The sequence below is a fragment of the Plectrocnemia conspersa genome, unplaced genomic scaffold (assembly GCF_051122295.1).
Source record: "Plectrocnemia conspersa isolate PC_06_02 unplaced genomic scaffold, ASM5112229v1 ptg000005l, whole genome shotgun sequence".
NCBI classification, from domain to species: Eukaryota; Metazoa; Arthropoda; class Insecta; order Trichoptera; family Polycentropodidae; genus Plectrocnemia; species Plectrocnemia conspersa.
Window position 1 is genome coordinate 23,560,226 of NW_028277169.1, and position 24,775 is coordinate 23,585,000.

At 30.5% G+C, this 24,775-nt stretch overlaps 1 protein-coding gene across 4 annotated transcripts in view; it reads right to left on the reverse strand.

Moving 5' to 3' along the window:
• osp (myosin phosphatase Rho interacting protein outspread) overlaps nt 1–24,775 on the reverse strand; it is a 312,881-nt gene that overhangs the window by 57,474 nt on the left and 230,632 nt on the right. For all 4 annotated transcript variants that reach the window (XM_088186721.1, XM_088186720.1, XM_088186723.1 and 1 more), the window contains exon 3: nt 23,234–23,299. In XM_088186721.1, coding sequence (XP_088042847.1) covers nt 23,234–23,299 — 66 coding nt within the window. The remainder of the gene's footprint in view (nt 1–23,233; nt 23,300–24,775) is intronic.

Genomic DNA, 24,775 nt, shown 5'->3' on the forward strand with positions numbered 1-24,775 from the left:
ATACACCCACTGTGTACGAGTGAGTGGTACTATATTTTATATTTGTTCATACATATACGTAAAAACATATTAAATAATAACAGTAATAAAATAAATTCCTTTATTGTAGCCTTACGTTGAAAGCATAATCATATAAGGATCGTTAATAAAACGCAATAGAGGGAGAGTCGTAAAAGTTATAGCGTAAAAACGTTGAGGCTTGTAACAAAGATATATGAAATATATTAACAGTATCTTTATCATAAAGACACGTAACGGAAACGAGTCAATTATTATTAAAATCCAAACTCGAATGGCAAGTGAGCATGCAAACATGCACCAGATCATGCTAGGGTCTTAGGGTCACTAGGGTAATTGTTATCGTGTTAACAAGCGGTGAATAAGTGTAGCTCGTTAAGATCATGTAACTCAATTAAAGCACACATAAACGCATAATTATTAAGGAAAATTCAGGAAACGAAGCACTTTTCCAATTCGAGAACATTGTGTGGTTAGTTGTTGTAAAGAATATTCTACAGAACAAATAATATTTTTCACTGGATAAATATGTTTCATCATTTATTTATTCATTAACATGTATTGTTTATAGCAGTTCATAGTCATTAAAAATATGTTTTAAAATACGCAATGAACCATATCAAACAATGAAGATGATCAACGATAGTTTCATTATTGCACAAGTCACGAAGCATCGATGTGGTCCAATCATCAAAAAAGACCTTGACGAATCAAACATCATCATCAGCGCAAATTGCATCGGAACACATCTCGAATTGATTTAAAGTATGCAATTTCTAGGTCTCGGCATCCTAAACAGTCACGTTATTTATTGAGTTGCAACCATTTTGCTAAATCGACGTCGGGGGAGAAGCGACACAAAAGACCTTTGCCACCAAAGCAATCCGATCTTAACTAATGAACTTACGATGTTCCCATGCTTGGGAATTATGCCAAGGCGAAGCAGAGAACAATCGCTGGTGATACCTAATAAGTTCTTCTTCGGATAGTTACTTTCAACTCTTCCGTATTCATTTAGGAAGAATCCATGTAACGCATGGAGTTGTAACGTAACCAGAAGAATAAGAAACTTGTATTTCATGCTCATGGCATTTATGGAATGAAGCGAAAAAATGATTCAAAAGAACAGTGAAAGTGCATTAATGAACTGAGACCATTTTGAGACGTCTGTCAAAGACAAAGACTGCGGAAGATTGGCCACTCACCGCATTCCTTGTGCTCAATTACCTGAACCTAAGAATGTGGTATGGTAAATATTATACAAACATAGAGTGTATGTGTTTATCTGTCCATTTTTAGATTATTCAGGATTAACCCTCGCGTGCATTTGTGCGTCGGAAACGTTTGTATTTGTAACACTTAGACACTAGGAGTAATCATCATTATTGTAATGTGGCCTATACACAGTTGCATGGTCACGATATCATGCAACAAAGACTCGAAAGAATCAACATGGCAATGTACTAATTATGCCGTTCCAAGAAAAAAATAATGTGTGTAATGACGATCCTATGGAGATTGAATAATCAAATTTAGGATAATGTTACGTAATTACGTAATTTCGTGACTGGCGATTATAATTTGTTCGGCTTAGGAACTTGATTAGATGAGATGATGTTTTTATATTGTACATTACTTATAAAATGATTCAATTATGTCATTATAATATAGTTAGCATTATTATCAATAAATATGTATATTAAAATCTTGTGGCAGATTCTATTTATTTATTATGACTGTAGATATACAATGGCGATCTTAATTGTCAAAATTGGATCAAATCGACTTAATATATTTATTAAAATATATAAAACTTGATCTAATTAAATGACTATAGATACTATGATACTTATATGAACCACTTATAAGTTTAAGCTATTGTTGTCTTCATGAAAAATACACTTTGTTTAAAAAAATTCAATAAGTTATGGATTGACATAGAATAACTATTTTTTGCGTTGCTCGTGACGACATGTTGGTTACATTATCACGGTGAGCAAAAATCCGATGCGGCGATATGGAAGCGAAAAAAAAACCATAATTGCATTATTCGATTTAATTGGCGATCTCGCCTTGAAGATGCTGAAGAAGATGACTCTCGGCGATTATCTCACGTCTTTTCTCTCTCCGACGAAATCGAAAGGATTCCACCGACGGAACGTGTATGGGCAATAACAATAAATCCGACGTATGAACAATCTGAGCAAGCGTGTGTTGTGTGGGTATATATGGGGGGCATATTATGGCTCTCGGGCGGGTTTAACGGCCGGATATTTGAGCGTTAAACCTTAATTATGACAAATAAAAATTTGCATAAATACAAATTGAATTGCGAATGATGCACGCAATAATATGATGGCACGTGTTCGATATGGCATTGGCGAATTTTATAGTCTTTGAGCAAATTACTATGATCAACGTTGGTGAACAAATATGAGGTATCGATTGTTTTTTCATGAGAATCATATTGATTTCTACTTTTTATTAAAAATGCACAAAGAAATAACAAAATTTAAAATAGCAAATACTATTATTAAATATTGTCTGATTTGTAAATAGCACAGATCGAAAATGTCATTATGCAAAAAATTATTGAATATATAATTTTATTACAAAAAGGTAGCGAGTTTTTTCAGTACGGTTTTTCGTTCGCCACTAAGACAGGTCAAAAACGATCTTTTAGAGAATATACACGAATGCACAGGCTATCTTTTCTCAAGGCGGTGCATATATTAATCCATTATAATTTAAGATACGTACTTTTCTGCTTTATTTGTTAAACGGTTTCCCACGGTGTCCTATTTACGAAGAAACCCACAGATCAGTTGTGGTATATAACTTTAAAGTTTAGTTGTCAAGAAATAAGTAGATTTTTATGGTTGTTTTTGAAAAAAATAATATTCGTAAATAGCAGAAGAAGTGGTAAGAACAGAATTTTCAGAAGAACAAACAATAGAATAAAACCGTTTTAGAGTGACTCTAAGAAACGTCGTTTTCCTATTTAGCGAACAGTCGAAACATTTCAATTAGCAACTTTATTTTTAAAGAGCACCAAATTATATATTTTTTATACAACAGTGTAGTTTGTCTATATTTAATACATATTTAAAAAGTAACAGAAACCCTACTTTTTTCATCACTCATTTTGCTAGTCAAAAAAATTAAATAATAAAAAAACAGTGGATTTAAACCTGAAGAGATAAATATTCTTGAATATTTATATCTATAGAATAAAAATTTCCTGATTTATTATTATTGTGATTTTTGACTACCAAAATGAGTGATGAAAAAAGCAGCATATTCTAAAGCTTTTGTCTTTGGCCGGACAACCCCATTATTTAAAGATAAATAATTTAGTTTCATTTAGATAAAAATAATTTAGTTAAATCATTTATTTGACTAAAATTAATTTATTGTTCGTTAACAATGTAGATAAGATGACGCTAAGTTTTAGATTTCGCATTTAAAATATACATCAGAGACTGCCACCTTTAGAGCTGCATTCACGGAGTGAAACCCTTCTTATAAGATGTGCCAGAAATCTTCACAAAACCAATGCATTTTGCTAGTCACAGTTTAATGGTGCGTCGTCGAGAATCAATCATAAAATCAATATCTTTATGATTTACTAGTTTTATTTTTTCATTTTAGATACAAATATGTATCAAAATTATTATTTTAATTAAATAAAACGTTCTGTTAAAATTGTAACAAAGCTGTGGCGACCACACACAGTTTGTCTTAAAACTTGCGTAATTTACTGTGACCAAAATGGAAACAACACAATATCGTAAAGGATGGTCCACACACATAAGCCCTCGTTACGACCAGAAAAAATGCATAAATAACACGAGTTTTGTTCTTACAGTAAGTATTCTCCGTCATTGAAAGAATATTCATATGTTGCGAAACGTCACGGATATAATAAATTACCGGATCCACAAGATTGCCGTTGAAATGTAATACGACCTTGGACAATGCCCATCAAGCGAACATATTTCGCCGTTCTAAGAAACGATTATAGCGGTCAGCAAGCTTTGTAGCCCTGTATACTTAAGCCTGGACTCCGATGAGGAGAATGCAGGCATGAGCAGCTACTCTTAAGAGACCAACAGACGCCCGCCGCTCGCGGACAACATGGGCACTCACATCCCGAGAGAAACTTCTCTATACCGAGCACCATCGTAGCAGAGAGGGATCAACTTCCGCTATACACTCGCTGCCACGCCACCTACTAGACCTCTGAGGACAATTCAATTTTTTAATGCGGTAAAATACCATTAGTATATGCATGATATTTCATTTTATTTTATTATAATAATAATCTTCCATTGTACCCTTATAGGCGTAAGCCCAATGCGTTACAACAGGGTAAATCTAAATCAATCAGACCTAACAGCTAAGCTTTTTAGTCTAGGAAATGGTGTATATAATTAATTATAAATTATTAACACTTTGCACATGAGCTGTTTGTTTTTTTATTAAAAGTGCATTTTTATAAATAAAAAATCGAGTCTGCTGCTGTGGCTTGAACCCGCGGCCTCTGGATTAACAGTCTCGACCTTACGGTTTACGCTATTCCAACCTTATGAGAGACTTAGAGAGAGTTCTTAGCTTCCAAGTTCTTGTTCAGGATTACTAGGTAATACAGAATCATTTGCTTAGACGCTATATCGATACAGTATAACTGTTTAAATATTGACTATGTTGTTAACATGCATGCTCCGTTTTGTACTATCGAGTGATTCTCCAGATAATTCCAATAGGTATACAAGATCCGCAAATTATCCCTAGCTTCGTGTAATTTGAATTGATTACCGACAACCCGGCGAGCTAACCATTTCAGCGCCATATACGTACCATTGAACGGCTTAAAAACACGGTGATCGAACTGGAAACCGATTGAATAATCCAAATACCCAACGGACTTGCCATAAAATCGCTTGTCGCCACACTTGGCAAGCGGCTTACCAGTCCGATGGGCAATTTCGCCATTCTTTGCATGCGCTTTTCCGCAGTGCGTTTATCGCGTTCCTTTTGCGCCGTTTTGCGCAATCTTTGCGAAATTGCCATTCCTATACCAGCAGCCGGCAGCCGCGGATGGTGGACGTCTTCATCTGGGCTTTTCTAGGCGGAAGAATGTCCGTCGGCCATATAAGAGCCAGGCCAAGGAATGTTTTGTACGCAAATTGCGGCCCTTGACAAGCCATCTCGGAAAGATATGCGGAAACCAGTCCCATTTGCGAAAATAATACAACGATAGACTCTAAGCTACTAAGCACTCTCGTTACCTTTCGTTTCAAAGTGCTTCCACGCTTGGTGTTGTGTGCCTATCTATGCATAACGTATCTATAATAGTCGGTTGTACGTGATGTAACGAGAGTAACAAGAGCGATAATGCGAATTGAGACACTTTGGCGCTATTGTGTCGCTAGAGCTCAATTGAGGTATTGTTCCATAAGTATGATGCACTATTTATATCTAGTGGTATGCCTGTATCACTACAAAATAATAGACTCAGATTAAGTTAATATCATTAAAACATATATGTATGATGTAGATCTATTTAACTTACTCCTTTCAACATTCATCCCTTAAATTTAGAGATTAAATATAATATTTCATATCGTTTAGATGCGATATAATATGAAAAAGTTGAATCTGCAAAGTGGAAATTGAACCTATGATATATTAAGCAATGATTACCATTAACTTATTGTATATGGAATAGCATAAATAAATTGTTAAGTAGTCTTAAATAGGGAAATTTATTATTATTCTTTATTTATAAATACCACTATTAGGATTTTGCTATAAAGATAATATACATTAAATTATACGCTGATTTTCGTTATAGATGGCACGTGCACTTGCTTACAAACTAAATACATAAAAAAATCGGAAAAATATTTGATGTGCTAATTTTGTTAAATTCACAAACTACAGTTGAAAGAACCTAACCTCAAATTTTGTATGGGTTCCTAGTCCCCTATAACGTAGTATTCCTATAACGAAGTCCCAATCTCTAGGCTATAGGAAGGGGTGGGGGGTCGACTGTAAAGTAAAAACTTTTTTTTTTGTATATTCTCAAAGCAAAATTGTTAAAAGACAATACATGTATACAACAATGTTAGAAAATATGATCTTAAGAATGTAGTAAGACCAAATTATTTTGTACCAAAAATTGTTGTACATTGAAATCTGAATATTTGAACAAAAAAATCTGCTTGCAGCTTATATTTACAATTTACTCAATATTATTAGATCTGAAATATATCTAAAATTCAAGTACCAAGACGAACAATTTGTAAAGTACAATTACATTTTAAAAGTGCTTGTGCATTTTAAAAATGGTTTGTAACCAAAATATAAGGAGCCTACCTCGCCTACTGCATATAGTAAACAAGTTTTGAAGTAAAGTCTGTCCTAAAATAATTAATGCTAATAAAAGCATTGTTTTCTATTTGATATTTTGATATTTAAAAAAAAAAAATAAGGATCTTCTAAGCGTAAAAATATTATTTATTTTAAATGAGATTATGATTAAAAATGCTCTATTTTATCTATGTAACTATGAAAGATCAATGTTCATTTTAAATTGATCGTAAATATATTGATTGATTTTAAATTAAAACATCAAAGTACCACTGTCAACATTTAATGAACATTTACCAGTTCCCCATGAAACGGACGTCCTCGTAACTTTTCCCACCGGACAAATCCTTTGACTCCTTTTAGAGTCATCATTAACGCGACGGTCAGCGCCTTCGCCGCTTGAAGGCTCTATTCAAATGACGTCACACAGGAGAAGGCGATAAATTAAACCGGCCAACACAAAGATGCATAGGTGATGCACATACACACATAGGATTATTAAGATATCAGATTGCTGCTGGAGCGTGTGTCTCGATAACGGGTTAAGCGACGCAACAAGGATCTGTTAACTGTAAGACAGATAGGAATCTGGCGGAGGATCGTTCTCGCTAAATCAACACAACTATAGCGCTAGCATTCTAATTAGAGGAGCAGCGGCTTTCAACACATTGTTAAAGTCGACTCTACAATGGGACCGCGCTGACAGGTGACCGGCAATCAATAGACTCTACATCTGTAAGGGTTGCACCAATAATGCTATAAAGTATCTATGGGTCTTTGACGTGAAAGGTAATCGCGAAGAATATTAATCAATTTTAACACAATAAAAGGTGAAGTTCGAATTGACAGATATTAATCTAGGCGTGGAACGTGCTACTAGATTTGGTTGTACAATAAAACTAAAATCATAAATAGAATCTGATATATTTTGAAAATTTATTAGTCAAAGAAAGCCAATCAATGACAAAATAATTTTGTCTGATTAATTTGAGATTTTTCAGGTATTATTTATGGTGTTTTAATAAGAGATTGATACAATTGAATTTGAGATCCAAATTCAAAGGGTGTACGACAAGGCTGCATCCTTGTCGCCTCGTTAATGATATTTAACATCTATCGAAACAAATTTGATTGCCAGAATAGATCTGGAATTGGCTGAATTGGAATATCGAGTGGTATGAGCTCGCGAGAGCCCTTCGGTGCATAGTTGTTTACATTGTTTACATGCACATTGCACATTGGCGGCTAGATGCTCGCGTGGGCAAGCCACTTGATGTGTAATTGTTACTCGGTGGGCGTTTTATGAATTGAATTCATATTGCCGCAGCTGTCTTAATCGCTGTTTATGTATTTATTGGTTCGCTTATCGCGCCGATTTACCGTTCGGCAACGGATGTTATTTACATTCTGTTTACAGCGGGCGAACGAGGTGTGTAATGGCAGATACGATCTATCGACGGGTGGTGCGTTTAAAAGTAGCCCCGGAAGCGAATCCGATTAATATACATATTTCAGCTATTCTAGTATTGGTGTTATTTAAATGGATATTGAACGATCGAGTGAACACCAGTGAACCAAATTATCCACAAAAATTGGTAAAAAAAAACATAAAATAATCATTTTTTTATCTCTATATGATGCACCGTCGATGAGTGACACCTTCCATTCCAGAATATAAGAAACACCCCTAGATCATTAAAATTTCTAGATTTTGCATGGTGGACTATAGAGACGTTTTTCGACGCATCTTTCGTCACCTTGACGAAAAACGAGATGTTTGACATCTGATCCGTATAAATACATTTTACTTTAATCAGAGAACGTCACTCTTTCTCAATCAAAAACGAACCAAGTTTTGTGGCAATTGATATATTTTTTGCGTGCTCGACGCATTTCTTCAGTAAGTTTATGAAATGATTCGCAAAAAATACTAGTAAAATCTACAGTAACTTAAAATGAAAATAAATTATTTTTATTATTAAAAATGCTTCATCCTATTTTTTTTAAATAAATAAAAATATATGCAAAATTCTTTATTATGTTGATAATTTTATAGCTCTCAGTTGAACCGTAAAAATAAATCGCTTATTTATCTACGATAAATTTAATATTATTTTTTTGCTAATGATTATAAAACGTAAACGTCTATAATATCAAGTTACTAACACACTATAGAATTTTTATTGTTAACTAGCGTTACTTTTCCTTTTATATAAATCTGTTTCAATGCAAAAATATGTCGTAAAAATAACAAATACATAGACGATATATTTAATGTTTGATTCTACTCTGTTTTAACTAACGGTTAATTTTAACTAGCGTTTAAAATTCGAATTACACCATAAACACAAAAGTGGAACACGTTGAAATATAATACTTATTAATAAGTATTAATTCATTTCAATTCAAGCGAAGCGTGGCTTCTTTAAGAGTTAGCCATAACTTTTTACTGTTTGCTATTTTAAACTACCGTAGAAACACTTCCGCGTCTATGAGAATAAGCACATCGTTCAGGATCTTCCAATATAAAACAGGGTTCTTTCGCTAATCCGGAATGTGTTGCCAATTAAATTCGCGCAAATCGCCATATCAATTGACTTTGGTTTAAGCAGTAAAATTCACAGTTACGCGAACTCGACCTAAGAAAATTTATACACCCGGCAAATGAATTTATGATCGAGATGCATCGACTTTCGGTGTTCGCTTCGAGTTACGAAACTCACTGCTCTATTCGTATAGTAGACATACGATAATAATAATAAATACGTACACACGTGAACGAGAAATCTCGGATTTGTATTGAATGCATGATATATAATACACAATGGGACCTGTCCGGTTATATAATATTAATACAATGAATCCCGTTTTGTGACCTCAAAATATTGCGCTTGCATAATAGAGGAATCAGTTAATAAAAATACTCAAGCGTTCACAACGCAAGTATGTTGCAAAATATTATTATATTAACATAGTAACGTAGTTTTTCTTTAATATATACATATTACTTTTGTAAACATCGAGAATATTATTTTATGTTAATGTTCAAGATATACATTATGTAACTAATTTATAGCTAAATTTTAGGTTTTTAAAGTAAAAATAGTAACTTTTTTTACTATAAGCAAATAATTATCTAGAATTACAAAAGAATTCAATTGTCTTTATGTATAGATTTAAATCAGTAAATAACTTTAGATGTAGAAAAATCTAATTACAGTAAAACATTTTATATATTGCTATAATTATAAAAAATATATAATTTTGCGTTACAATATTAAGATTTTTCATAAAAATTTTAATATTATATAATATACTATTTTTGTCTAATTAAACAATCAAAATTATAATAATAAAAAGCTTAAAATAGTACGTCCAAACAGCATTAAAGTATTTATTTAATTTTTTTCTAAGTCTAAGTTTAAAAAATATTGTCAACGATATCTAAGAATAAGATTTTATTAAAAAAAAAATCAAAGAGAAATGTATAATTATACATATAAATCATGTTTATATTGAACTATTTATTAAGACAAAGATAATTTTTGTTATTTAAATATAGTAATTTGTGAAGAATATTTTAATATTGAAAAAATGATTTTCTAACTATTTTTATACAAAAAATACGTTTTATACTTTATTGCTTCACAACTATAATTTGGAACATAAAAAGGAGCTATAAATATGTATAATCGTATATTAATGATATAATGGAAAAAAATACTTTTTAAATAATAAATAATAAATAAGATGGTTTAATAATTACTTATATAAAAGAAAACAAAAAGTTAAAATAAATAATGTATATTCTGAAGAGAAATTAGTGTCTTATGGAGTACCACAAGGGTCTAAATTGAGACCATTGTTATTTGTTTTATATATTAATGATATAGTTAATAACGTGAAAAAATGTAAAATTCATCTATTTGCGGATGACACATTAATGTATTGCATAGGTGATAACATTAAAGAAATTGTAAATAATTTAAATAATGAATTAAGTATATTAGAAATATGGTTAAAGAATAATGTACTTAAATTAAATGAGAATAAAACTAAATGTATGTTTATTAATTATAAAAATGTGTTAGATAATAGTACCAAAATAGTAATAAATAACTCTAGTATAGAAATAGTGGATAATATAAAATATTTAGGAGTAATTGTTGATACAAAATTAAATTTTAAAGAACATTGTAATTACATATTAAAAAAAATTAGTAGAAAAATAGGTTTATTATCTAGATTAAGAAATATATTAAGTATAAATACAAAAAAAATAATTTACAATAGTATAATATTGCCCCATTTTAATTATTGTGCAACACTATTAAATATGTTAAATAAATTAGATAAACAAATGTTGCAAAAATTACAAAATAGGGCAATGAGAGTAATCTTAAATAAAAATAGATTAAATAATTGTAAAAGTATGATTGATAGATTAGAATGGTTGAATGTTCAAGAAATATTGAGTATGAATGTTTTAGTATTTATATATAAGTTAGAAAATAATATGTTACCAAAATATTTTAATAAGTATTTAATAAGAAATAAAGATGTACATAAATATAATACTAGAAATAGAGAAAATTTAAAGATAATTAAGTATAAGAAAACGAGTACGGCTAGGGGAATTATGTACGGAGGTTTTGATTTATATAATAGTCTTCCAAGAGAAATCCGAAACAGCAAAAATATAACGGGTTTCATAAATGGAATAAAAAAACACCTTCGTACATATAGAAATAAATTATAATATTAAGACTTTATTATTGTATATTTTTATTTTTTATTTCTGTTATGTATTTTTTATATATTTTTATATGTGTTTACTAAATTTGTTAGATGTAAAGATTAGCTATTAAGCTAAATAAATTAATAAAATAAATAATAAAATAATAAATATTAACTACACATTTTCTTAAAAAAATAACTAAGACTATTATGACTTAATTTTAAAAATTCATAATAAATAATAATTAAAATTTAGAGCCCAATAATAAATATAATAAATATATAATTTCTATATCAATCGTTAACATATATATAATTTTGCTTTTTGAGTATTTTATTAAAATAAAATTAAAAAAGAACGATGAATTTTTAAGATTTTTTACTAAAATTAAAATAGGCAATATCTAAAAAATAAAAAATAGAGTAAAGAAAGGTGATTTTTTGAAGCCAAAGAAATTTTATTTAATATAAAAATATTGAAGGTATGTAAAAAATAATAGTATTTTTATATAAATAGAGTTACCTCAATCAATCCGGATAATAAATCTTTATTAAAAAATCGTAGTCAAGTTTAATCCTAGCGAAAAATCATACAGTGGTACCTCGACTTACGAACCACTCTACATTAAAACTGTTTTCATATCTCATTTGACCTCAACATGCGAACTTAGTTTCGAGACATGAACCGCGATGCACTGCGCTTGCGCACGCGCCGAAACTATTTATCTTAGTGATGATTGTCTGAAATACGACATAGAGGGTGGTGCTGGTGTGTGTAACGCACGCTGCACGTGAAAATTTGCTTTTTGTATATATATTTCGTTCTTTATGTAATCAATGAGGTGTAATGGGAAATTGGGTTTCGAGATACGAACCATAGTAAGAAACGAATTAAGTTCGTAAGTCGAGGTACTACGGTATAAATAAATATATAAAAAAATGTAGTGTTTTCATAAAGATTATAATACTCAAAATTGTGTTTTTGTAATAATAATTTATAACTATAATTTAGAGCACGAAAAAAAGTTTCAAAACATATATTTTTGTATTTTAATTAATCATAAAAATGTTATAATAATACAATTTTAGTAATTTGTCAAACTAAAAATTAATTTAAAAAAATATGTATTTGACAAATACAAATGAAATATATAATTAAAAGTATCTAAAAATAAAATTTAATTAAAAACAACTAAAGACTGAGTTGAAATTTGCGTATAATATTACACAGAAATCGTATTTTTATTTACATTATTTATTTTCAAAGTGAGATTTTTAATTATAAACATCGACGGTACATCATTTTTTTTCCAGGTATTCTATACGCAAATCGAGTTTTCTCAGCTTGAATAGATTTATAAATAACTAGGTTATTTAATTTTAATGGTAAATGGTAAAAAATGTAAACAAGTATGATTTATGTTAAATGGTAAATATTTTATTATCCATTACAATTCTTTATAGTTTAGAGCTCAAAGCTTAAAATTAACTAGGTAGTAAACTTTTGTATGTTGTTATTAAGATGTTAAAATTTTATTTTAACAAACAATAAAAATTAAATTTAAAAAGAGAGACCTATTATTCTGATATCAACGATAAGATAAATATTTATGCCTCCTTAATGATATTTAACATCTACAGAATGCAGTGAAACAAGATAGATACAAAGACACCGAAGGTTTTCACAACTCAAGCGTCTCTAATTTCAAATCATCGAACAATCTTAATGGGGAGTTTAAACGACGGTTTACATCCAATTTGCAGTAGATAAGATATACTCGATTTGCTTTCTCGCATTATCTCTCTAAACTGAACGGTCGGTTATCAATCCATTTCTCGTTTCGATCTCCGACTCCACTTGACTTCTCGTTCTGACATGACTTAACGTTTTCGCAATCCCTCTAATCATCTGTAATGAATTTCGTCGACGGGCCCTATGAAGTTACATTAAACACACACTCCACCGCCAAGAGACTATTAGCCAAGAACACTAGCATTTATCTTCATTTATCCGACTAGGATCGGAGCACCTACGCAGCTGAGCTACGCTAGCTATTATGCCTTTCTTCTTATAATATAATAGTGAAAAAGAAAAATTAATAGTAATAAAAAAAAAAAATTTAAACAACGCTATTCCTTTGAACATGTCATTGTAATATTGTTTGTTTTTACTCCAATGGGAAAATTTCACTCATCATAGGACTATGAACTTTTTGTCGCGTGCGCGGTTAGATTACGGCATCGACTGTTATAATGTTCTCCTATTGTTTTGGGCCATTATGCACTGCACAATGAGGGTAAAAGCATCTATTGAAGTGATTCAATGGTGAAAAAAAATAAAAAAGGTTTTCAATAGTTGTGTTCTTTGTCAACAGATATAATAATATACATTCATTTCTGTACCGACAAAAAAGTTTATATAATATAATATGATGAAAAATATAATATATAGCAAATCGCTCATTCATTATATAATGTATAGAAAGCGATATGTGCTAAATTAATCTCATATAAAATATTACAAACAGGTCCACAATAAATGTCTCATTATAAACAATGTTGCATTTTCCACATCAGCTGAGATAAATGAAGCGAGTCAAACGAACGAGAATTCGTTTTAATAATATATGTATACATATATATAATGTATATTATAAAATATGCAAAAGGCAAGATTTATACTTGAATCAACCAACGTTTTAATAAAAGGATCGATCGATCATTTGACGAATGATCCACGCGAGAGCAAATGTTGACAACTGCTGATTTATTAACGTGATTCTAGAATGGCAATAAAAATACACTGAAATTAAATAAAATAATAAAGGTATTATACATGTATTGAGTTTCATGAATTATTTATCTTTGTGTTTATGAATAATTTTAATCATATTTTTTTACACAAAAAAGAACACGGCTTTTAATTAATATTATTAATATACCAATATCACCCACTGAGAAACAACACTTTATTATTTTATGAATATTTTAGTGCGACTTTTATGATTTTGGGAATTTTATTAATAATTTTTGAAACGATGTGGGCAAAATTAGCAAATCATAAAAGCATATAAATTAGATAATATACATACGTATGTAGGTATACACATATATGTGTCTATATTTTATTTGTGTGACGCATTTAAGAGTACCCTAATATCTATATTTATGTGAGTAATATATTTATCTACTAGGTTAAAAATAAATTAATAATACGTAAATAAAATTAAAATCACAATTTTTACTATATTATTTTATAAATAACATACAATTTCCACAGATATAAAATATCTTAAGGTATATGAAAATATACAGCAAATAATATAATAAAATAAAAAAAAAAGTCGATTTTCTATTTGATTTTTTTCTGCTAAATTTATCAACCATTTAAAAATATTTTTGCACATGATTAAAACATATTATGATATGCATTATATGTACATACATTAACGTATCTGTGTGGCAAAAATATTTACATATAGTAAAGTGCATTCTGCAATAGCCTATTACAGAATATTATGTGAGAAATATATATATATATATTTTAAATTAGCTGTGTTAAGATAATGCTGTCGTGTAAATTACATTATTTATAGTTTATGTCGTATTTTAAAATAATAACAATATTAAAATTCTAAGCATAATAAATCCGAATATTAATATTTCATGTAAATTTAGCAATAAATAACTCTCGACCTCCATTCATTACATTTAGCAAGAGTATCGTCTATCAGACGCCCAATAAACTCAGATTCTTCTTTCTCCATAATAACTAATTTATTTTTTTCTCCACTCCAAAAATATTTACGACTGTGACCTATTATGTCACGGGGAGACCTCACGGAGATGATTACACGTCTGTTTTATTATCCGTCTTAAAAAATGTAAATTTCGTACGTAATAACAAGGAAACGTTCTTTACGACCCGCTCCGTGACTTACTCTACGATTCGCCACATTAGACCGGTTTTTTCTAAGAGTATATATAATATATTATTTTTAAATCATTCAAATATAATATATGACCAATCCCTAAACTGTACATTTTACAGAGAAGCTTATTTCAATTTTAATTGGCTAATTCAATATCAAAAGTTTATAGCTCAGTATAGAAATATATACATATGTATATATGATTTTTTTTAATAATAAACTATTTATTTTTATTTATATTACAATTAACGCTTAATATATTGTATAAAAGTTTTATATGTTATTAATAAAGCTTGGTATAATGAGGAACGATAGATGTAATCTCTAGAAGCGGCGGCAATAAGTCATAATATAATTCTACGCGCGCAGGTGGACTGGTCCATGGGTGACCATTAATACTAATCGTCGGTGGACAGACGTGAAAAATAGCGAAAAGCATCCTGTGATATTGAGTCATTGGTATGATCTTTAATATTAAAAAATAATACATGCAAAATCCATAAAAAAAATAAATGCATATAAGACAAATCACTATATAGTTCGTATTATAAAATCTATATATATATATATATATACTACTCCTATTAAAACTACATTTCAGTAAATAATTTATTGCAAAACATAATCTTTAATGCGATTTACGCTATAAATTGTATTATATGTTCATTGTGACGATTTTATAACTTGTTAACGTTTTCCGGTCGCAAAATTTAACGACTCAATTTTGCGATACCTCTATGTCTTTTTTAACGCGAAATCAACTTTTAATTACATTTTAATGTCACTGCGAATCCGTATAAATATAATATGATATATACTATTAGTAATTGGATTACATATTTAGTTAGGCAGCCGTATAAAGAAAGCTTAGGCTTTGCGCCCTCTGCTTATGTAAAACCGCAAAGGTCAAAGAGATTTTTATTTATTTATTATATAACATGATAAAATATAACCAATATATTAAACCGCAATAATAAAAATAAATCGTTACTGGAAATATAACACTTAACGCTCTTTATGTCGCAGATTTTATTTTACGATCAAATAAATGGTTGTAATAAATATTATAATAATTTTGAAAAGTACGATTTACTGTGACGTACAACTTCTAACTTTATATAGTGGCGCAGTCAAGAGTAGCCCCGGAGCTTGCGACAAGTGTAATTACGTGTCGTTTTATTTTATTACTTAAAACCCGTGTTTGCTAGATACTCTCCAATGAACGGTTCTTCTTTGAAGTTAACCGTCGAAATTTTTGTTTGAACACGTATCTCTGGAGTTTAACGAGCTAGTCAGAGTTCAAAGACAAATCTTGAGTTTTGTTGCAATAAAAGTAAACAAAACAGTCTTAGAAACACGTACTATATAAATAAAAGGTATTTTTCGATTTTAATACAAAAGGGATTTAATGGTAAATTGATCGATTATATTTTTTGAATTCATTACGATTTTTTAGCTCCAGATTAAATTATTAATTTAATTAGTTGAATAACTTTGTTATACATATTGCCTAGTATTTTAATTTAAATATTTAATTTAATAGTAGCGGATTTTATAATTTTTAGCTTAATGCATTCATTTCATAGCATTTTTGTCAAACATAATTTGATTTGTAATATATTTATATTAGGTATTTTGTGTTGAGACAACCCGGGAATTCCCGGATTTTACACCATCTGAAGTCCCACGAATTAAAAAACAGTAACTAAAGCCTTTGATTTTCCATTGAAAAAGTTGTCTTAAATTGACATAATTATAAAATCTCCTCACTAAAAATGTTTGCTGTGCTGAAGTCAAAAATTGAAGAAAAATTAAATATGCAAAAAGTCAGACTATGTTTCAAATAAAAACTATTTTTGAATAATGGAAAAGAATTATTAATAGAACGCCTTTTTTAAATTATATAGATAGCTTAGAATCGGATATTGAAATAATTAATAAAGAGAATATTATTGACAATTTAATAAATATGACGTTGACAGTCGAAATAGTATATTTTAAGGTTTGAGAACTCTAGGGGGGTGTGACTTCGTAGCCAGTGAGACACGAGGCGGAATCTAGTAAGAGTTTTATTAGATTATATAATAATTGCGACAGACGATAAATGGCGAGCGGTAGTGGAGAAACTGGCGCATGGATGATGTCCGTGGGGGGTCCTCAAAAGTATTTTAGGTGGCGTGTCAGAGACAGTATAGCGGAGAATGATCCTTCTCTGCTACCGTGGTACTCGTACGGAGGAGTCCCTCTCAGGATGTGAGCGCCCGCGACAGCTGGTCGCTTAGAGTGGCTGCTTGTGACTGCCATGTGACCATCGTAGTCCAGGCTTACAAAGTTTGCTGATCAATCACAAACATGCATCTGTGATTTACTTGATGGGCATTGTCAAAGGTGGTACACTGCAACGGGAATCTTGTGGATCCAGCGATTTATTACATCCGTGACCGTTTCGCAACAAATAAATATTCTTTCAATACATCGGAGAATCCTTGCGTATTATTTATGATTTTTTCTGGTCGTTACGAGGGCTTGTGTGGTCCAAATCCTTTACGCTATTGTCTTGTTTCCTTGATGATGGATGATTATCTTGGTCACAGTAAATTAACACGAGTTTTGAAAATAAGACCCTTAACAAACGTGGGTATCTATGTGGTTTATTTAATCCCGTGGTCGTTTCGCAACAAAGAAATATTCTTTCAATGTCGGAGAATATTTACAGTAAGAACACTTGCGTGTTATTTTTTCTGGTCGTAACGAGGGCTTGCGGGTGGTCGCTATAATACAAGCAACTAATAGACCATTAAAATAATAAATATAAGCAACAATATTAATTTAAGATCATAGAACTAACCGAAGAACGGAATTAAAATCTAAATCTTTGCGCAAAACTAAGCCAACATCAACTGAAAGCAGCAAGAATATTTACTATAACAGCTTTAATGAATATATCAAACTTTTAGGATATTTCTGTTTAACAAACCAATTATAGTTTATTTGTACATTTAGAGCAACGAGTAAAGAGCATCTAGCTCTATGGTATATTTGGCTTCTATAGAATAGGATAAATAGGCGGTCAAAAAGGCTAGAATCAATTGTATTGGATGCTATTATAATGGTGATAAAGTAGTCAGAGCAATCAGAGGAACTTCATTAGGCTTTAATTACTTTACATAGTTTTAGGTTTAGTTTCATAATAATGCTAGTGTGTGTAGTTCATGATCTTTACATCGAGTACCATCTATTTACATATTATTCCAGTTTTAAAGACACAGCCAAGGTCAAGGGTAGTAGTAGTAGCAGCATCACCACCGATTTCGTTTTCAACGTTGAGAAATTCCTCCAGGTAATTGCGCCGCCCATCGAATCGCCCATAAATTCGTTCGTTTTCATCCGCAACACTCAGTAATTACAATGCTGTCTCTCGTCAGTCCACTTTGGGAGTAATCTATGCGTGGATTAACGAAATATCCGCCATGTACGCGGCAATTATTTACACTCGAAATTATTGGTTCGATCTTAGTAATGGTGATCGGTCGCGATGGCTTCCTGTCCGTCGGTCGGCGGCGACAACAAGCCATTAACGGGTTTGAGGCTTTAATAACACCCTGTCTTCCAGCGAGGTGCCCATTATCTAACAAATAAGGCTCTGGAACTATGGAGAGCGAAATATGCTCTCGATCCGTTTAGTATCTTATCGGAGATCAGTTACAGGCGTGAATTTGCCGTTATCAAATCCGACATCGCTACAAGTGTCTACAGCGGGTCAAACGATCCAGTGCTATTTCCTAATTGGTCCAAATGCCATTACTGTCACGGGGTCACCTCGTGATGGACCGTGACCCCTGACCGACAGGTGTGGAAATCACAATCTCATCCGTGTGCTCGATTGTGCAAATACGATGCTACTACGACAGGCTCATTGTGCAATAAATAGCTTGCAACATTGAGATATACTATCTTCCGGTTCAAGGATTGCACCAATTATGTGCAATCCTTGAATCCTTGCATAAATAGGTGCTCCTCCACATACTAGCTAAGTGCGAAATAACATTAAAAAATACCAGCCGCGGGCAAAGGGTTATAGTAACATAGTTATTTGTCCTCTATGTAAAATTGACAATTGTGAGATTAAGTAATTTGCATTGAAGCCATCAATATGTATTGTAGTTTTACACGTATTTTCGTATATCCACTTAAGAAAAGGGTCATCAAACTCGTCATATACTGCATATTATATAAGTTGTACGCGCATGCAGATGAAGCGGTACAAAATGCGTTTTAACGCCCTATGCATATTCATATATGCGTGCATTTATCTCCGAGGACTATAAAAAAGGTGGCACTAGAGTTGCATCACAAGTACTAAATTGTCATTGGAGTCGCGTTCGCTTGATGAATGATTCTGGGTATAAAAACGGGACGACACCTCTGCGCCGTAATTATTAGCATAAGAATGAAAAATAATGGTTGCCGTTTTCTGGTTGTAATTATGTGTGATTCGGCACACAAGGTACCGTGGCGCCCGCACGCTAATAAAGTCCCGGCAGAAAAAATCGGCGCCGATAAAAAAATCCAAGATTTTAAAAGGTCGTTAAAGTCGTAACAAGTATTACGAACACTGGATCGTAATCATGAAATAAATAAATAATTAAAAAATAATGATGGGTATGTTTTTTATCTACTGTCAATTTATTTTGTTTAATTTAATAGAAAAAAATAATATAAGAGAGATATTAGGAAAGTACAGATGCTTTACCGCTCTTTTGCATAAAGTACAGTTCTGGATAATTCTCGACAATGTTTATAAAGAACGAACGGATTAGGAATTGATACGACCATTTAAAATACACAAGGCAAGCTCAACTTTGCTGTGACTGAGACACGTCGCACGAACCCCAGTGAAAACAGTAGTGTTTATAATCAAGTAAAAACAATTTAAACTGTCATTTTTTTTAATGATATATATATAATAAATTGATTTATGATTAATATTATAAATTTATATGGATCTGCTCCACAGCTTCTAAGACAATTGATTGTATTTCTATAAAACATAGGTATGTACAGTCCGTCCAAGATATGAACGCTCATTGTTAAAGTATTGGTGAGAAAATATAATAGGGTGACCATGTGAAATTAGAAGTGCAATTAATTTTTACTTTTTTAATTTAATTTGTTGAGGAAAGTGTAAACTATCACTTTCTTACTTATTTTCTTTATTTATATACATATTTAACTCAAAAACATGAGAGCATTTTGGTATCACTCTCCAGATTGAATATCTGTTCAATATAGTATTTTTTAAAATACCAATAGTATATTACAGGAATTGTTTTATTGATTACAAAATACCACAACATGACAATAATTTATAATAAAAATATAACACCCTACCCTTAAAACAGCCCTGATTTAGTATTGGTAACGTTCTCCTATCGGTGTAAACAAATTCGCGGAAAACTGTGTATGTATGCATGCATACGTACACGCACCCTTATTTCCAACACAATGATGATGAGCGTTAACATCTTGGATGGACTATATATAGTGTATTTTTTCAGTTAAAAATATACAATAGCGCATTTAAGACTCGCCCTGAATTTTTCAATATAAAAATATAAATTGCGTCACTATTCATAATCACGTCTTAGCCATAAACTCACTGTATACGTACATAGAGATAATATAAGATTATATACCAGAGATAATATTTACACACATCCATACGCGTGTCACGTATACTTAGAGTCTCTCGACGTTTATTATAAATTATATAATGAAAAAAAACCACACACACACAACTGAGAAAATTACACAGGAAGCTGGATAAGATCTCTAATCGATCACATTAAACCAACACCCACAATGCAATTAATATATTTTCAATTCGTTCAAACAAACACGGCTTCTGTTTGTATTTCCGTATTTGTACTAACAGGGTGTACAAGAAAAAAATCTTAAATACAAAAAAATTCGTACGAGCTGCATAACTAAGCGATAGTAATCTTTATGTAAATAAGACGATCGGATCAGCATCACGTCGGATTGGGAGTGCGCATTATAGCGGATTATGTTAATAAAATATCACGCATGCGCGTTTTATATTTATTTATACTCTTGCGCGGTATTAAGAGATGTCGAACATGTTCGACGAAAAAAAGGAATTGGTATTTTTACTGAAGTTTCAATATATATTTAATAAAATATATGGAGTGGTGTTTTAAAAATATTTTGTGGTAAAGAATTGGAAAAGATTCTATTCGAATTTTTTTAACTAAGATAAAAATATTTAAAAAATCATACTATTGTTATATATTATATTCTTTGCCCTTTGTACGAGTTTTGATCCAGCATAGTTATTTTTAGATTGTAAGGCGACGCGATTACCCCTTTTCGTGATGCTGTAACTACTAATTAGCATAATTATATAAATAGGGAAATCTCTTTTGTTCGTCAGCATTCCGACAAATAACTCAAACCTATATGGTTAGTCATCTGACAAGATAAATACCGATTTTCATCGAGAAGCCGCGAATTTATAACACTATGTTATCTAAAATATTAACAGTTTAAATCAACTAGGGCATAATATTAAATAATGTTTGATTCAGGATAACCGATCGAATTTATATGTAAAATAAAAAAATAGTTTTTCGAATTATGGAAGGTTAAGTTATTTATTGTACATAGCACAAAAAATAGCAAATAAATATTAAATACAGGTGCCTGTCACAACACTCAGATAAAAAGCGTTAAAAAAATATTGTTAAATTTATTGGATTCCGAATTATATGTATTTTTTACATTAAATATATTTAGAAATTTAATATTATAATTGATTTACAGCAACTATAACAAACGACACGTTCAATCACAACATTTTGTGTCGAAAAACGATCAAGAACACGACTCGTTCGATAAACTTTATATTAAAAATAAATATAAAATAAAACATTATTTTATTATGTCGTAAATTGTGGACATCCTGTCGTAAATAAGTACCAGTGCGCCGCTTTAGCCCCGGATTAAATAATTAAAATAATTATTTTTTAATGTTATAAATACTTTTTTAGTTAGCAACATTCTAACGGCGGACTTCTTTATTGATTTTTTAATTCTCATAATTGACAGCCTAGTCTATTAACGCGTTTTATAGAAGCTTTTCCAGTAGTCGCGCATTTTTTAAGCAAAACTTACGTCGTCGTAAAACGCAAATCTTGTTAAAATTAACAGGGTAGAATCAAATTATGTTGTAATTACAATTTCAGTAAGGAAGTTATTTAGTCATAAAAATAATAATATAATAGTTTACGACTGTACGTATAAAATTGTCATTAATTTTGCACGCAATTTAAGAAAGTCGCAATAATTAGACGTACGTCGTAAATTATATGAAAAGGTTGTGTTGATTATTGCAATCAACGTAAGGAAATGCAGTGTCATTAAACGAACGTTAATGTTAAATACAGTGTATCTTGAGTGTCTAGAAAAGTAGTGCATTTCATTAAATTATCGTAAAAAACGGCCAAATATTAAATGGTACGTTTAAAAGTTTAACCACAAAATCGGAATGGTGAATTAGGCTATACAAATATAAAAATATGTGTATCATGTTTCTAAGATTATTACAATAGAATAATTTATGAAAAATCAGGTCATTTCCTATATGCCTCAATAGAGATTCTTTACTTATTTTGAATAATTCGGAAGAAGAGAGCAAAAAATTGAAGAAACTACGTTTAACACGTATTTTTTCTGCTTGTGCCTAATTAGCCAAAAACGACAGCTGACCAGAGGTAAAAATTGCGATTATGCCTCCGAAGACAAACAGAGGCATTCAAATGCTAGTTTCAAAGACTCGCTCATTTGTAAAGCTTCCTTTGAATATTTCATAAAAAATAGACACCGAGACGAGCTCATTATGCAACTTCCCTTTCAAACATTCCTTATTTCATTTAAAAAATAAATACAAATATAAAAGACGCTTGTGAGACACGAGAGACAATTATGAACGTGTTTTACCTACTTTGAGACTTCGATATATGTTTAATAATCATAAATATGAATTACGTCCTGCTCTTACAAGGAAATTTCAATCATAACTTTTGCTTTCAAGATTTACAACTTCTAAGAATATACATATAATAACTCGATTTAAATTGAAAAGTACTCACATGTTCATCCAAAGAATATGTTAGCTCTCCATCGTCGTACAGCATAAACCATCTCCTCTGCCATCTCTGCAAAATACAACAAAAAAAAACTGTTAAAATCCATAGTCAAATATTGTGTGCATAGTAAACATTAGTTTCTCACATTCCGTCGAGACGTGTGGGTAAATGTGTTTTCGAAGTGAATTTTTAGTGTAAATATGTGCACATCTGTGAACTCGAGATCCTTTTTAATGAACTCTTCTGGGTCCTTATGAGGAATGTTCTAGGAGAGAAGACCGTTATGTTTGTGGTGTTTCGCTCCAATTGGATTAGTGAGGCGCTAATGCTACCGAAACTTCACACCGTCACGTAGATTGTAGATATAACGTTGTTGTTGTTGTTTTAACAGTTAAAACAGATAGCAAATAGATCTAAAAAGTTTGGTCTAAAACCAACTTACCGTGTCGTACAATATATACGAAATTTAGTATTTAAAAACTATTTTTATATAAATATACATATATATGAGAAACTATCAAGTATGTTATTTGCTAAGCAAATACCAAAGATACACAAATACGTAAATTCCTTAAATGTTTGAACTCTTGAAAATGTGTGAATTTTGACGAAATATTATTTCATAATTGTGATAAGCGGAATACAAATTTGTTAGAAAGAAATATTTTGTATTATACGTACACTATTAAAAAAGTTATTTTATAGCTACAAGACAAATCTAAATAACAATTTTAAGGTAAACGTTAATTAAAAATAGCTGTATAAATAAAAAAAAGCAAACAGTTTCGAGTGAGATACAATTTATGCAATTATTTATTAAACTAATTTAACTTTATACGGATGAAATTAATTATTAAAAAATAGCTATTTATATATATATTTTTTATAGATATTGAATTAAAAGAAAATGTTACTCAATCATTTCTTATAAAAATTGGGATTAATAACTTTCTTAATTTATGTATGAATTAGCTTTAGTTTATAAATGTTTATATAGAATATAATATTTTTTCCTTCGGTTCAATTTATTAGAGTGATAAGGGTTTGATTTAATATTCGTTACATTGTATTGTACATAAAGAAACTCATAAAATTTATGACATAAAAAGTTTTGAACCCTTCGAAGAATATAAACGGCGTTGTAAAATGTATTTCGGTATAAAATTTATTTCTACTGTTTTTTTTTAGTTATTCTTTGAAATATTTTCATACAAAGTATTTCGACATTATACAATGTATTGATTTATCTTTAGGAAGCTTTAAAAGATTTATGGGCAACTTTTAAATGAAACAATTTTAATTATTAAACATAATTGCCAATAATTTATTTCTACTTTTATAACATATTGATAAATATTTATTTAAACTATGTGGGAATAATATTAACATTAGTACAACTGTCGTATATTGAGGCAGGTTATGTATGTTAAATTTGATCATTAGATAAATAATAATTTTACTTTGGCAATTAATTGATAATAGAGATAAATAAAACCAACAAAATAGAATAAACAAAAACTTGTTAAACTATCGAAATACGTTAAA